The sequence below is a fragment of the Abramis brama genome (genome assembly GCF_963993115.1).
Source record: "Abramis brama genome assembly, chromosome: 7".
In the NCBI taxonomy this organism is placed as follows: Eukaryota; Metazoa; Chordata; class Actinopteri; order Cypriniformes; family Leuciscidae; genus Abramis; species Abramis brama.
Window position 1 is genome coordinate 45,924,962 of NC_139969.1, and position 16,161 is coordinate 45,941,122.

Sequence of the window (16,161 nt, forward strand, 5' to 3'; positions counted from 1 at the left end):
GAAAAATAGTAGTTATTGATTGCTAATAGTGAACTACCACATTCGACTGAACGCTATGACTTACTAATTCGTTAATCAGAGTTTCTTGTTAGTTAATAGTAGTTACTACAATGTTAATAGTGCATTACTCATTTGTTCATGTGTAGTTATTCATTAATGAAGGAACAGTATTCTAAAGTGTTACCAAAATTGCAATGAAAGAACAATGCAAAATTATGAGGAACAGAAATGATTAATTCATTGCTTATCTGGGTCTTCAGGCTATGCAGTCTGTTAGTTTACCTCACCTCCCGATACGAGTCGTTCGTTCATCCCATGACATCCTCATAAACTGAGCTATGCAGTCTGTAGACCGATACAGAATTGACTAGTTCACGTCTCGAGTCTTCTGTCTTTTGTATGTTGTTGTTATAAGTGACCCTGGATCAAATGAAAATTGAAAATCAATGAAAATTGAAAAGGAGTACTTAATACTTTTGCTGGAGTAATATTTTAATAGAGTATCTGTACTTTTACTAGTACTTGATTTATGTACTTCATCCACCACTGACTGTAAGTATGCTTAAATGTATACTTTTATACACTAAAAAGTGGCCAAATTGAATCCCAAGTTGTATTGAAATAGTAAAATTACAAGTATAGTACTAGTACATTGATATTAGTATATACGTTACCTCAAGGGGAATGTGCTTGTGGAGTACGAGGGCATGGAGGGATGCCTGGCCTAAACTCTCCCGCCGCTGAGGGTAAGTTCCTGGCCTCTGTGAACTATTATGAGGATTTGGAAGAGGTTATTCCCAGTAGTGTCCCGTTCCTGCTGGTTCCACCCAGCTCCAAGTCTACTGCATCTCTCCTCTTCCACCCAGCCTCCCTCTCCCACCTCCTATACCAAAGCAAGCCAGTCCTCCGGCCCTCCCTCCTCTGCTTCCCTTCAGCTCCTCGGCTCCTCCTCTGTTTACTCCACTCTGGTGCATGGATCAACCTCCAGCTCTGCCTTGGTAAATGGATCCCTCGGGTCTGCCCCGGAGCGCCGAGCCCGTCACTCCACCTTAGCCCGTCACCCAAATGGCTCCACCTTGGCTCATCTCTCCTTCAGACAGGCGTTCTTATGGCTCCACCTCAGTCCCACTGGATCTACCTCAGTTCTCTGGCACCCTGGCTCCACCTCGGCCGCTCGTCACCACGGGTCCACCTTGGGCTCCAGGATCTAGAGTGTCGCCCGGTCTCTGTGTTTCCTCAGCTCCACTAGGGTCTTCAACTCTCCTGACCCCACCCTGGCTCCTCCCACCACCGGTTCTGCCATGGGCCTTCATCCTGGCAGTATTCTGAGCTGTAATCTGCATCATCTCCTCCCTGGCTCCTCCATGGTGTTTTGGTTTAATTTGTCAAGATCACATTTGCCTGTGTTGTTAAAGTTAACTGGTACTGTGTACATTGTCTTTGCAGGGTCTAAGGGCTGCTGATAAAGATCCAACTGCTCCACCGTATGACTCCCTGTTAGTGTTCGACTACGAGGGTAACGGCTCTACTGCAGGATCACTCAGCTCCATCATCTCCTCTAGCAGTGATGGAGACCAGGATTACGATTACCTCAAAGACTGGGGTCCACGCTTCACTAAACTAGCTGACATGTATGGTGGCACAGATGAGTGAAAGACAAGAAGAGAGGAACACCACAGCTTTTTTCCTCATTTCAGATGACAGCTGCAGAAATGTGTTTTAAAGGATCATTACAAGCAAACAACAACATCACAAGGCAAAATGTTAATAATTAACTCAAGGCTTAAAGTAATAGTTATGCATAAATGTGGAACACTTTCAGAGTATGATACTCGTTACACTTGAACTTTACAGGATAGAAGCACAGGGATTTAATGTGCCTTTTTGTACATTTGTTTGGGATCTGAATGATTTATGTTCAAGGCTTTAATTATACTGACTTAAGGAGTGATTTTGAGATTTCAGAATGTGTTTATCTATGATACAAATAATCATGCTTTTCTTTTTTGCTTACAAACTGTTTTTCAAAAGGATTATTTAACTTTCTTTTTTTTTTTCACATATTGCAAGAGAAATTGTAAGACACAATACAGTTCACAGGATTCTTAGGCTATCTGTTCAACACGAATTTATCAATGCACATAGTTTGAAATAAAATAAAAAAGTCACAACTGAAACGTTTGTAACTTTCCTACATTAATTGTGGTTACATTACATTGCATGTACACAAGTTTGTGCTTCACAGTAAAGAAAAAGTCTTTTATTAATTAAAGAGCAGAATTAATTTCTAAATGACTTCTAAATAGTTAAATTCAGCTCAACGAGAGTTCATGTCAGATTGGATTTTTCAACATTTTACATGGAAATTTGTTTTGCAATGGATGATTGTTCACAGGAATTTATTAAAGAGAATAAAGGAAACCACACGGGGAAGCATCATAGAGCGTCAGCTGGCAGTTGAATGACTTAACTTGGGTACAACAGTCTTTCTGTATTGAAGGATAGACCGGGACAGATGAAGATGAAGATGCGCGAACAGGAGTCAGGTAAGTCTTGCACTGGTGTGAGAGACGAGACCAGACAGCTTACCCCTGATTTCCACCAACTGCGGAACGGCTGCGGATCGGCTCCGCTGCGTGTCGGATCCGTGCTCCGCTGTCCTTCAATACCCACCAGGTCCGGATTTGTTGCGGAACGACTGCGGCCATGATTAACAGCTGAAGTCACGAGGACCCACTAGATCTCGTGAATTAACGTATGATTGCGCGATATAAGTGCTGAATTGCTGCGGAGCTCTCCGGCATCCGGCAATAGAAGCTCTGCGTATCTGCTCCGGAGGGCTGGGGATCGCCGGAGTCGGAACGCAGCCGTTCCGCAATTCAGTGAAAATACACACATTGACTTTAATGGAAACCTATTGACTCCGTTGCCGTTCCGGAGCCGTTCCGCAGTTGGTGGAAATTAGGGGTTAGTGAAGGTGAGTGTGGGCTTTTATGCAGGATCCGGTTAATCAATCACAGGTGTAGGGAATCAGTATTCAGGAAAATTGAATTTTCCCTCTGTCCTGCAGTTTTAGATTTGTATTCAAACAATTCAAAGTGGACAATTCAACATTACATGGAGATAGGAAGCAGGAAATAAAATAAAATGCAAAGTAGATAAACAGATAAACAGATAATACCTTAAAAAAATTATAAGATTGTCATAGAACATTTTACATTTTTCATTGTAAACTTTTGTATTCACATAAGTAGACTGGCGATCAATTCAGGCCAGAGCTCAAATCTTACACTACAATTTTGAGTAAAGGAGTCATGTGACTGTGGCCTGACGGCTGGAACAGGAAAGCGTTCCCGCCTAGATACAGCAGTGTCACAGTGAGAGCCTGCTTCTGATTGGAGGACACTGAAACTGAGTCCACAAGAGGGGTTATTTCCTCCTCTTCCACCTCATTTAAAGTTTGGTCCACTGTCATCTACAAGCATGGAGCTGTATCTGGCCATTCTTACCCTCACTCTGTTTCTCTCAACTCATGCTCAATGTAAGTCATACTTTCTATATTAGATTTGTTTTATGTGAAAAGCCTGAACAAGGAAGTACACTAATTACTTAAGATATATGGAAAAATAAGGTTTTGTGTAAAATCGTTAAATCTGATATGCAGTTTATCCATACATTTTCTGGACATTTTTAATTTATATTTTTTCTTCCATTTCAGTTATACACAACTATTTCAACTTTAATGGATGTTCTGATACAGAAAAAGAAAGTATGGTTGGATCTGATGGAGAGGAGATATTTCATGCTGACTTTAAGCTAAAGATGGGAGTGAATACATTACCTGATTTTGCAGATCCTATGAGCTTTCCAGGATTTTATGAATCGAGCCTTGCAGAACAAGAAGTATGCAAACAAAACTTAGCTATATGCATTAAAGCTTACAACAACCCACCAGAGGAACTGGGTACGATGTGAATTTGCACTGTAAAGCATGACTACAGTTTTGCATGAGTTTTAAAGTTTTACTGTAATACATTTCTTAACATTCACATTAATCTGTTTGGAAACAGAAATGAAATTAGCTCCATATTCTGCATTCAGTGTCATCAAGATTAGTTTTGGCTCACAATTATATTTGATATGTATGAGATTAGTTTTCCTATGAAAGAGCTTTCTTTGAATGAGTTCAGATTTACTCCTGCAAAGTTTAACAGTTTTCTGTGTTCACAGACCCCCCCGAGACCTCCATCTACCCAAAGAATGATGTTGAGCTGGGTGTAGAGAACACCCTCATCTGTCACGTGACTGGCTTCTTTCCTCCGCCTGTCGACGTCTCATGGACTAAGAACAATGTCATCGTGACAGAAGGCGTGAGTCTGAGCCAGTACCGGCCAAGGAGCGATGGAACCTTCCACATCTTCTCCTCTCTGAAGATCATTCCTGAAGAGAGAGACATTTACAGCTGTACGGTGAACCACAGAGCCCTCCAGGGACCACAGACAAAAATATGGGGTAAGAAAATCAAATCAAACTACTATAATTTATGTTGTTTTCTGTATGAATGATGTGTGTATAAAACAACTTACTCTGTGGTACAAATGAAATACCAAGAGCAGAATGGATTGTACTATGAAACCTTCTGTTGTGAAAGCATCTGCTCGACAGCTGTTTTAACCTTCACACACCGTGCGATGATTGACAGGTGTCGGAGGGGTGTCAGCTGTGCCACCCAGTGTGGGTCCGGTGCTGTTCTGTGGAGTGGGAATGACTCTGGCCCTGCTGGGACTGGCTACTGGAATCTGTTACTGTATTAAAGGAGCTGCAACTGACAATACAGATCTGGCAAAAAAAGAAAAACAATTAATGCAATGGACCTACAAATAAAGACAATTTCTTGAGGATCTGAATACAACGATACAGTGCATTTGTGTGTCCTTTTAGATGACGGACAGCACTGCTGGTGTTGAAGATCGAGAGATTCATAACCCTAATGATCTGGCTGAACCTTGAAAGCACTTGAAGTCACCCCATACAATCTTTGCTTGCAATGTAGCTCTATTGAGTCTTTGTTTTTACATTACATTTGCAGTTCATCAAAAGTAATCTAGACAAATCATAATCTTGATATTGAGTGACTTAATGATTCAAATAAGACACTTTTGCTACCTTCATGTTAAATGTAGTAGCATTTTTTCATGGATGAAAATGTTGCATTTTTTTGTACTTAAAATTAAGCCATTAAAAGTTAAACATTTAAAACTGCAGTTGACACTATTGTTAAAATATTATAGAACATAAAATTCTAAATTTGTTATAATTTGTGTCATACATTCCAAATAAAGATTGAAATGTCTTTGGCAGTTTTATTGAAATAGGTGTGCATTGCTTTGTATCTGGACATGTACTGTAGTAGGGTTAGGGTTAGGGTTAGGGTTAGGGTTAGGGTTAGGGTTAGGGTACAGTGCTGGTAGTGGGCGCTTCTATAATCTGTAGCGAACCCTCGCTTTTTCTTACGTGCCTGTGCTTCTCACATGTTAAGGTGATAGATTTCAACCAAGTAGGATATTTTACAGTGATGTGTCATTCTAGTTTCTTTTAAAATAGACATGTTAAATGACTTTTGTGCATCTTGTGTAGACATTTATAAAAAGGTTTTGTTAGAGAAACATGATGGCCATTAAAAAGATGACATACTAAACCTGTCAAACCTGCCATTAGCTGATGTGGCTGTAGTAATCGATGATGAAGGAGTATAAACTAACACATTATTTAACAATGACCAGCCACTGGGGTTTCGTGAATATTTTTATTTAAACATAAGTTTTATTTATAACTAGGAAACCATATTTACCAGATTATGATGCGCAATACTCATTCATGACACAAAGGACAAACAAAATGCATAAATCTTGTTTATTGGTAATAAACACTGATACATATACATTTTTCTTTTTTTATGAAAATCTTATGAACACTGTTTTTTTTTTTCAGGCTGGGAAAGTGGGATATTGAGTGTGGTGCACAACCTTATAACACAAGGCTTCCCAAATCTGAAATAATAATAATTTATTTTCCCAAAATTGTTAGATTATTACATATCTAGCTAGGCTATTCTAGTGGTGTACAATGTAGTTTTAATAAACTGATCACTAGTGTGGGCAATTGCAACATGTTTGCTCTGTTTTATTGGGCTTCAGTGTTCTTATTTGCCTGAGTTTCCTTTGCTTACTAGTTTCCATGTTTTTTAAATGAGTAAACACCTGAAGGCGGTTTCATAAAGTGTGTTAAGAAAACAGGATTTCTGTCCAAAACCTGATTTAAATTAACGGGGCTAAAGCGGTTCCATAAAGGACAATTTAAGTTTGCGCAATCCCACTAATTTGACCCAGGTTCATTGAGTCAAGATCATTTGATGTGCACGCTATTCATAAGCAGCCCTAAAGGCCGATCATGGATCAAATCAAGCCACCGTGGAAAACAGCAAATATATTTGTGCTGTTTAATGCGTTTGATGTGTGGTTTTTCTCAGTGCATAACTGATATTTCACAGCTACCTGTATATTCCCCATCTGTACATGTTAGGAAGTCATGCAAATATTTCCAATTTGCTGTCAGGAGTGCAAGGCTTATGAACGAGACAGGTGGAGCGCAATAGAATTGGAGCGCAATAATTCTGACTAAAATATGTAGTTTGCTAAAATATTTATATAGGTATATTATTCTGTTTTACTTTAAGACCTACATTAATGCGTAAATCCAATACTGACACACGTCACAAACGGTTTGATCACTGAAGACATAACCGCCAAGACGGACATTTTAACATAACTCTTGTCTGTTGCCTGCTCTTGTGCAGTAAGCCTCAAAGAAGAACACAATTCAGTACTTGCATACCGACAGGCGGCAAGCGCTCACAGAAATCCTCAGCCAGTCTGACCAAGGTTGAGCCGAGAATACACAGTGTGATTTACATCCGGTTTTGAGCTGATTTCTGACTCGAGAATTCAGCTTTGAAACGAGAGGCAATGGTGGACGGGGGATGCACACACCTCATCTGGATGACGATAAGAAGACAGGTAATTCTTGACTCACACAGGAGGTGATGCAGACACGAAGGAGAAGGGAACACACAGGAGATTCGTTGGAGAAGCGCAGAAGCTCTGGAGAACAGGAGAGTAATACTTTTGTATAAACGAGGCCAGAATGTGTGTAAGCCAAGGTGTGAGCTTCTGTCTGTGATGAGATGAGGTGTTGATCGGTGACAGGTGCAGGTGATCAATACTCCGCAGACGGTGCTCATTGTGATTGGCTGTCGTGGAGCTTGGCAAATCCCTGACAACCGTTTAGTGTGAGCACAAAAATCATGTTTACATCACCTTGCATCATCCTTTACATCACATGCAATCTGCTCGTACAGTGAGGTTGTAAAGAGTTGGCATTTAACAAAAGCATTGCTGAAATCGCACAGTGTATGCTCGGCTTTGATATGTCAGTCCCAAATTGAGTTCTCTTTAATAGTACACTGTGCTTTTAATAACCCATTTAGTACTATTATAATGATGAGTCAGTGTCAGGCAGCACAGGGTCAAACACAGGCAGTTAAAAACAACAGAGTAACGCTCAGAAAGGTAAGGTGAGGTAAGGTAAGGTAAGGTAAGGTAAGGTAAGGTAAGGTAAGGTATCTTTATTTCATACCCGCAGGTAAATTTGGTTTGCAGATAAAAATAAGAATTCGGTCATCCAAAAAAGAAACATAGAAGACATAAGAAACATAAAAACATTTCACATACAGATTTACAGGTTTGTTAAACCATCATGACAGGCTGCACCATGACACATACAGTGCTGGTCAGAATTATTTGCCCCCTTGGTAAATATGATCAAAGATGGCTGTAAAAAAAATAAATCTGCATTGTTTATCCTTTTGATATTTTATTTAAAAAATTAGCAAAAATCTAACCTTTCATTGAAGTAAAAGAATTGAAAGTGGGGGGAAAATCACATTATGAAATAAATGTTTTTCTCCAAAACACGTTGGGAACAATTATTTGCCCCCTTTTATTAAACACTTTTTGCAACCTCCTTTTTCCATGATAACAGCTCTGAGTCTTCTCCTATAATGCCTGATGAGTTTGGAGAACACCTGACCAGAGATCAGAGAGCATTCCTCCATACAGAACCTCTCCAGATCCTGCAGATTCCCAGATCCATGTTGGCGCTTCTTCTCTTCAGTTCAGCCACTCCTCTCCTATAGGGTTCAGGTCAGGGACTGGGATGGCCATTGCAGATGCTTAGTTTTGTGCTCAGTGACACATTTTTGTTTTGATTTTGATGTTTGTTTTTGGATCACTGTCCTGATGGAAGATCCAACCACGGCCAATTATAAGATTTCTAGCAGAGGTTGTCAGGTTTAGATTTTTTATCTGTTGGAATTTGATCGAATCCGTGATGTCATGTATCTGAACAAGAAGTCCAGGACCTCTGGCAGAAAATTAGGCCCACAGCATTAAAGATACAGTAGAGTATTTCATTTTACACATTGGCTAAATTTTTTTTATCCCTGTATGAAGCAAACCCATATTAAGTGACTGCTGCCAAAAAGCTCTTTTTTGTTTCATCTGGCCGTAGAACGTTAGAAAAGTAACCGGCACTACTGGAACTTCAAACGGGACAGGTTCTATGGCCAGATGAAACAAAAAAGAGCTTTTTGGCAGCAAACCCATCACCTGTGTTGTTTAAATTATTACATTATTTGAATTTATGTGATTTGTATATGTACATTTCTGGAATACATAACTTCTGGAAGACAGTTTCCTCTGATAACAGATCACTCTAAATTGTAATGTAGACATGCATTTTCTGTAAAGCTGCTTTGAAACAATATGTATTTTAAAAAGCGCTTTACAAATGTGAATTGAACATTGTCAGAGTCTGAATCAGGCTTGAGATGGTTTGCAATTGATGCCATCATTAATATTTACATCTGAGTAGAGCTTGCAGTTATGAAGGGCTGTGACACTGCCCGAAGTGCTGTCAATCACAACACACTGAGCCAGCTAACCAATCACAGCACATTTCATATTTCGGAAGGAGGGGCTTCATCGAAATTGGAGAGGAGCTGTGATAATGTAAAATATATTAAAATAATGCAGTTTTTTTTTAACAATCAAGCATAAAAATATATTCTAGTACACCCCAAAAACAAAATCAAGACTTCATAAAAGGGAATAATAGGAACCCTTTACGTCTTTAAGTAAAGGCCAAATGTCCGCTTCTGTCGTGATCATTTAGCGATCTAGCTAGTTTTCAGTCAGCTGGTGGAACTGTGGGGTTGTGTGATGTTGCTCTATGGTGGCGTGTTTAGGGTGGGTTTAGGGCAGCGCTGCGGTGCTACTGGCCCGACAGTGGAAACACAGCTTGTGCTTGAGCTCCAAGGCTATGGGCCTCGCTCGGCACAGGTTAGCCCTGGCTCGCAGCGGCCCCACAGTGGAAAAGAGGCTAATCAGTGCCAGGTATAGGGGTTTATGGGAAATAAAGTCCAGGAGAAGAGTCAATATTCAAGTGATAGGGCCCTCTGCTGGCACGCAGGAGGAACCACAGAGACTGGATTCATGACAGCGATCCAAATGCTTTTTAATGGCTTGCGCTGTCCTAGGCCTTTATTATTTGAGATGGTTTAACTCAGACCCCTGACATAATGCATTATAACATACATTAAATAATGCATTACAACGTACATTAAATTAGGGATAGTTCAATTAAATCATTATAATAAATTTTTTGAGAGATCTTGTAATTTTTGTGACATTTTGCTGTGAAATGGGGAATTATGCAGCATTTTTAACTTTATTCAGCGCTCACAAAAAACTGGAGGGACTGTTTTTACACTCCCTCACATAGAAGATACACAGAGATACAATACACATAGAAGGAACGAAACTGAGGAACTGAGAGGAACTAGAGGCTTGAGGTACAGAGTGAGGTAAAATACTGGAACAGAAACGGGTGTGTGATAAATCAGAAACAATAGAAACTAATGAGCAGGAACACAGGCAAAACGGGAACAGGGAAAACGAATGCACAATGAAACTGACTAAAGCAGGATCCTGGCAGCAAGGCAAGGCAAGTTTATTTATATAGCACATTTCATGCACAATGGCAATTCAAAGTGCTTTACATAGAAGAAATTAAAATAATAAAAAGAAATAAGAATATTTAAAACAGTTTAGATAAATAAAATTAAATACAGTACAGTACAAACAGTCGGACGAACAGTGGCACAGTGCTCATTCAGTAAATGCATAGCTAAACAGAAGTGTTTTGAGTCTGGATTTGAAAGTGACTACAGTAGGAGCACATCTGATCTCTTCTGGAAGCTGTTCCAGCATAATAGCTAAAAGCAGACTCGCCATGCTTAGAGTGAACCCTTGGTATTTCTAGCTGATATGATCCTAATGATCTGAGTGATCTGTTGGGTTTATATTCAGTGAGCATATCTGCAATGTATTGAGGTCCTAGGCCATTGAATGATTTATATACCAGTAATAATACTTTAAAATCAACCCTAAATTTAACTGGGAGCCAGTGTAAAGACCTGAGGACTGGTGTGATATGTTCATATTTTCTGGTTCTGCTCAGAATCCTGGCGGCAGCGTTCTGTATGAGCTGCAACTGTCTTATGGTCTTTTTGGGAAGGCCAGTGAGGAGTCCATTACAATAATCCACCCTGCTGGTGATGAAAGCATGAACAAGTTTCTCTAAGTCTTGTCTGGAAACAAAGCATCTTATTCTTGCAATATTTTTTAGATGATAGTATGCTGATTTAGTTATTGCTTTGACATGACTACTGAAACTAAGGTCTGACTCTAGTGTCACACCAAGATTCCTGACTTGATGTTTAGTTGTTTGACCCCTAGAGTGAAGGTATGCGTTCACCTTGAGAACTTCATCTTTGTTTCCAAACGCAATGACTTCAGTTTTGTCTTTGTTTAACTGAAGAAAGTTTTGACACATCCAACTGTTGACTTCATCAGTGCATTGGCACAGGGAGTTAAACAGCCATAAAGGAGAGGGCACTAACTACACTTCAGGATTCTTTCAAATAAATATAAGAGGGTTTGTTCTTTTGCTTGTTATTGATGTTTGGTGCACAGCATCTGACACTCAATAAATCTGGTCTAAATTTGCTTGTACACACAGTTTGTCTATTTTGTATCTTATTCGCTTTTCTTTATTCTTTATGTTGTATTTCACTGTCTGTGTACTGTTGTTGTCAAAACTAATTCCTCGTGTGCAAACATACTTGGCAGTAGAGCTCTTTCTGATTCTGAATTCGGGAGGTTTGTCACAGTTATTTGTGATAATAATTATGATTTGGTATACAGCAGCTAAACATTACAGTAGATCCGTAAGCAGAACCTCGTCCCCTCTTTATTCACATGCTACAGTTTTTCTCAGTTGTTTACTCACAAATACTGGAACTTGAGACACAATGAGCACAACATGTAACTCATGCACCGACCCCCTGAACCAATCCTGCTAAATTACAAGCACAATTCCTGCTTTTCAAACTGCAGTTCTAAAACACACTTTTTTCAAAACACTACACACAATTCTCTGCTTTTGGCACAATTTTCATGCAGAAAATCTCCCTTCAGATATGCACACTGACTCATCACACGGGCAAACACCTGTCACACAGTTTTGCAGTTAGCAATCAGAGCTTTAGCATAAAAGGGCAACAGGCCGAAACAGAATAGAGGATGCAGCATAGTTTCTGTAACTGTATACAGTAAATTCTTCTGTTGTTTGTATGCAGACCACTGAATGTGCAGCTTTGTGTTGGTTGGGATGTACACTGTGTATATTGTTTTTGTGGGAAAAATAAAATATATTTGTTACCGTGTATTTGTGTGTTCTGAGTATAAAAACAATATTCTCAAATATTTCACAACACACTTATGTATGTACTGTCTGTAGTAAGTGTAACAGTGAACAAAAAAAGGCCTAAGTCATTATGATGAATGGAGAAGAAGTGTTTTGCATTCATCATAGTGTTTTCCAGTGAGCACATCAGTTTTCAACTGGTTCTATGTCTATTCATATGATGGTTTTGTGTGTCATTTGAAAACAAAATACCATTTTGAGAAGAAATAACATTGTTTTGAATGTAAAGTTTCATTTTGCAGGATAATTGAGGTGTTTTGCCCATTGTGTGTGTGTTGTTTGATTTGTGTGTAGAGTTCTGAGAGCATGAGGCATGCTTTCAGAAAATGTGTGTAAACAGTCGAGAAAAACTGTGAAGAAATGGACCAAACACCTGTGAAGAGACGACCCAACGCCTGTGAAGAGATGACCCAACACCTGTGAAGAGACGACCCAACACCTGTGAAGAGAGGACCCAACACCAGTGAAGAGACGACCCAACGCCTGTGAAGAAATGACCCAACACCTGTGAAGAGATGACCCAACACCTGTGAAGAGATGACCCAACACCTGTGAAGAGACGACCCAACACCTGTGAAGAGACGACCCAACACCTGTGAAGAAACGACCCAACACCTGTGAAGAAACGACCCAACACCTGTGAAGAGACGACCCAACACCTGTGAAGAAACGACCCAACACTTGTGAAGAGACGACCCAACACCTGTGAAGAGATGGACCCAACACCTGTGAAGAGATGAACCCAACACCTGTGAAGAGATGAACCCAACACCTGTGAAGAGATGACCCAACACCTGTGAAGAGATGACCCAACACCTGTGAAGAGACGACCCAACACCTGTGAAGAGATGGACCCCAACACCTGTGAAGAGACGACCCAACACCTGTGAAGAGATGACCCAACACCTGTGAAGAGATGACCCAACACCTGTGAAGAGATGACCCAACACCTGTGAAGAGACGACCCAACACCTGTGAAGAGATGGACCCCAACACCTGTGAAGAGACGACCCAACACCTGTGAAGAGATGACCCAACACCTGTGAAGAGACGACCCAACACCTGTGAAGAGATGGACCCCAACACCTGTGAAGAGACGACCCAACACCTGTGAAGAAATGGACCCCAACACCTGTGAAGAGACGACCCAACACCTGTGAAGAGACAGCCCAACACCTGTGAAGAGATGACCCAACACCTGTGAAGAGACAGCCCAACACCTGTGAAGAGACGACCCAACACCTGTGAAGAGAGGACCCAACACCTGTGAAGAGACGACCCAACACCTGTGAAGAGATGAGCCAACACCTGTGAAGAGGCGACCCAACACCTGTGAAGAGATGACCCAACACCTGTGAAGAGACGACCCAACACCTGTGAAGAGATGACCCAACACCTGTGAAGAGACAGCCCAACACCTGTGAAGAGACAGCCCAACACCTGTGAAGAGAGGACACAACACCTGTGAAGAGATGACCCAACACCTGTGAAGAGACGACCCAACACCTGTGAAGAGATGACCCAACACCTGTGAAGAAATGGACCCCAACACCTGTGAAGAGATGACCCAACACCTGTGAAGAGAGGACACAACACCTGTGAAGAGAGGACACAACACTTGTGAAGAGATGACCCAACACCTGTGAAGAGACGACCCAACACCTGTGAAGAGACGACCCAACACCTGTGAAGAGAGGACACAACACCTGTGAAGAAACGACCCAACACCTGTGAAGAGACGACACAACACCTGTGAAGAGATGACCCAACACCTGTGAAGAGACAGCCCAACACTTGTAAAGAGATGGACCCAACACCTGTGAAGAAATGGACCCCAACACCTGTGAAGAGACGACCCAACACCTGTGAAGAGATGACCCAACACCTGTGAAGAGATGACCCAACACCTGTGAAGAGATGACCCAACACCTGTGAAGAAATGGACCCCAACACCTGTGAAGAGATGACCCAACACCTGTGAAGAGACAGCCCAACACCTGTGAAGAGACAGCCCAACACCTGTGAAGAGACAGCCCAACACCTGTGAAGAGATGACCCAACACCTGTGAAGAGACAGCCCAACACCTGTGAAGAGACGACCCAACACCTGTGAAGAGAGGACCCAACACCTGTGAAGAGACGACCCAACACCTGTGAAGAGATGACCCAACACCTGTGAAGAGGCGACCCAACACCTGTGAAGAGATGACCCAACACCTGTGAAGAGACGACCCAACACCTGTGAAGAGAGGACACAACACCTGTGAAGAGATGACCCAACACCTGTGAAGAGACGACCCAACACCTGTGAAGAGATGACCCAACACCTGTGAAGAAATGGACCCCAACACCTGTGAAGAGATGACCCAACACCTGTGAAGAGAGGACACAACACCTGTGAAGAGAGGACACAACACTTGTGAAGAGATGACCCAACACCTGTGAAGAGACGACCCAACACCTGTGAAGAGAGGACCCAACACCTGTGAAGAGACGACCCAACACCTGTGAAGAGATGACCCAACACCTGTGAAGAGACAGCCCAACACCTGTGAAGAGATGACCCAACACCTGTGAAGAGAGGACCCAACACCTGTGAAGAGATGACCCAACACCTGTGAAGAGATGACCCAACACCTGTGAAGAGATGACCCAACACCTGTGAAGAGACGGCCCAACACCTGTGAAGAGATGACCCAACACCTGTGAAGAGAGGACCCAACACCTGTGAAGAGATGACCCAACACCTGTGAAGAGAGGACCCAACACCTGTGAAGAGATGACCCAACACTTGTGAAGAGATGACCCAACACCTGTGAAGAAATGGACCCCAACACCTGTGAAGAGATGACCCAACACCTGTGAAGAGATGACCCAACACCTGTGAAGAGACAGCCCAACACCTGTGAAGAGACGACCCAACACCTGTGAAGAGATGACCCAACACCTGTGAAGAGATGACCCAACACCTGTGAAGAGATGACCCAACACCTGTGAAGAGACAGCCCAACACCTGTGAAGAGATGACCCAACACCTGTGAAGAGAGGACCCAACACCTGTGAAGAGATGACCCAACACCTGTGGAGAGATGACCCAACACCTGTGAAGAGACAGCCCAACACCTGTGAAGAGATGACCCAACACCTGTGAAGAGAGGACCCAACACCTGTGAAGAGATGACCCAACACCTGTGAAGAGATGACCCCAACACAACACCTGTGAAGAGATGACGCAAACTCTAAATCAACATGCACCAATGATATATTTTCTAAATGTCAAAATCATTTGTGATTACTTCAGTGAGCTTGTTGTTTCTGCCTTAAATTATTACATTATTTGAATTTGACTATGTGATTTGTATATGTACATTTCTGGAATACATAACTTCTGGAAGACAGTTTCCTCTGATAACAGATCACTCTAAATTGTAATGTAGACATGCATTTTCTGAAAAGCTGCTTTGAAACAATATGTATTTTAAAAAGCGCTTTACAAATGAATGTGAATTGAACATTGTCAGAGTCTGAATCAGGCTTGAGATGGTTTGCAATTGATGCCATCATTAATATTTACATCTGAGTAGAGCTTGCAGTTATGAAGGGCTGTGCCATTCCCCGAAGTGCTGTCAATCACAACACACTGAGCCAGCTAACCAATCACAGCACATTTCATATTTCGGAAGGAGGGGCTTCATCGAAATTGGAGAGGAGCTGTGATAATGTAAAATATATTAAAATAATGCAGTTTTTTTTTAACAATCAAGCATAAAAATATATTCTAGTACACCCCAAAAACAAAATCAAGACTTCATAAAAGGGAATAATAGGAACCCTTTACGTCTTTAAGTAAAGGCCAAATGTCCGCTTCTGTCGTGATCATTTAGCGATCTAACTAGTTTTCAGTCAGCTGGTGGAACTGTGGGGTTGTGTGATGTTGCTCTATGGTGGCGTGTTTAGGGTGGGTTTAGGGCAGCGCTGCGATGCTACTGGCCCGACAGTGGAAACACAGCTTGTGCTTGAGCTCCAAGGCTATGGGCCTCGCTCGGCACAGGTTAGCCCTGGCTCGCAGCGGCCCCACAGTGGAAAAGAGGCTAATCAGTGCCAGGTATAGGGGTTTATGGGAAATAAAGTCCAGGAGAAGAGTCAATATTCAAGTGATAGGGCCCTCTGCTGGCACGCAGGAGGAACCACAGAGACTGGATTCATGACAGCGAT

At 41.7% G+C, this 16,161-nt stretch overlaps 2 protein-coding genes across 2 annotated transcripts in view; both read left to right on the top strand.

The window, feature by feature from the left end:
• The window catches only part of LOC311086316 (cadherin-2), a 96,182-nt gene extending 94,005 nt beyond the window's left edge, over positions 1 to 2,177 (top strand). Inside the window, exon 16 of the mRNA XM_084119130.1 lies at positions 1,447 to 2,177. Within this exon, the coding sequence (XP_083975256.1) occupies positions 1,447 to 1,653 (207 nt within the window). The 3' untranslated portion in view covers positions 1,654 to 2,177. The remainder of the gene's footprint in view (positions 1 to 1,446) is intronic.
• Positions 2,178 to 3,424: 1,247 nt separating this feature from the next.
• On the top strand, positions 3,425 to 5,353 carry LOC311086506 (RLA class II histocompatibility antigen, DP alpha-1 chain). The gene is made up of 4 exons (XM_084119420.1): positions 3,425 to 3,541; positions 3,719 to 3,964; positions 4,231 to 4,512; positions 4,703 to 5,353. Exons 1-4 carry the CDS (start codon positions 3,484 to 3,486, stop codon positions 4,882 to 4,884), a joined length of 768 nt encoding a protein of 255 aa, XP_083975546.1. The 5' UTR covers positions 3,425 to 3,483; the 3' UTR covers positions 4,885 to 5,353.
• The last annotated feature ends 10,808 nt before the right edge of the window (positions 5,354 to 16,161 follow it).

What these genes read in the sequence shown, in the direction of transcription:
- LOC311086506 (XM_084119420.1), top strand. Translation starts at nt 3,484, where the DNA reads ATGGAGCTGTATCTGGCCATTCTTACCCTCACTCTGTTTCTCTCAACT. An exon ending in TCTCTCAACTCATGCTCAAT is followed by an intron (nt 3,542 to 3,718) that starts GTAAGTCATACT and finishes CTTCCATTTCAG; the next exon opens with TTATACACAACTATTTCAAC. An exon ending in CAACCCACCAGAGGAACTGG is followed by an intron (nt 3,965 to 4,230) that starts GTACGATGTGAA and finishes CTGTGTTCACAG; the next exon opens with ACCCCCCCGAGACCTCCATC.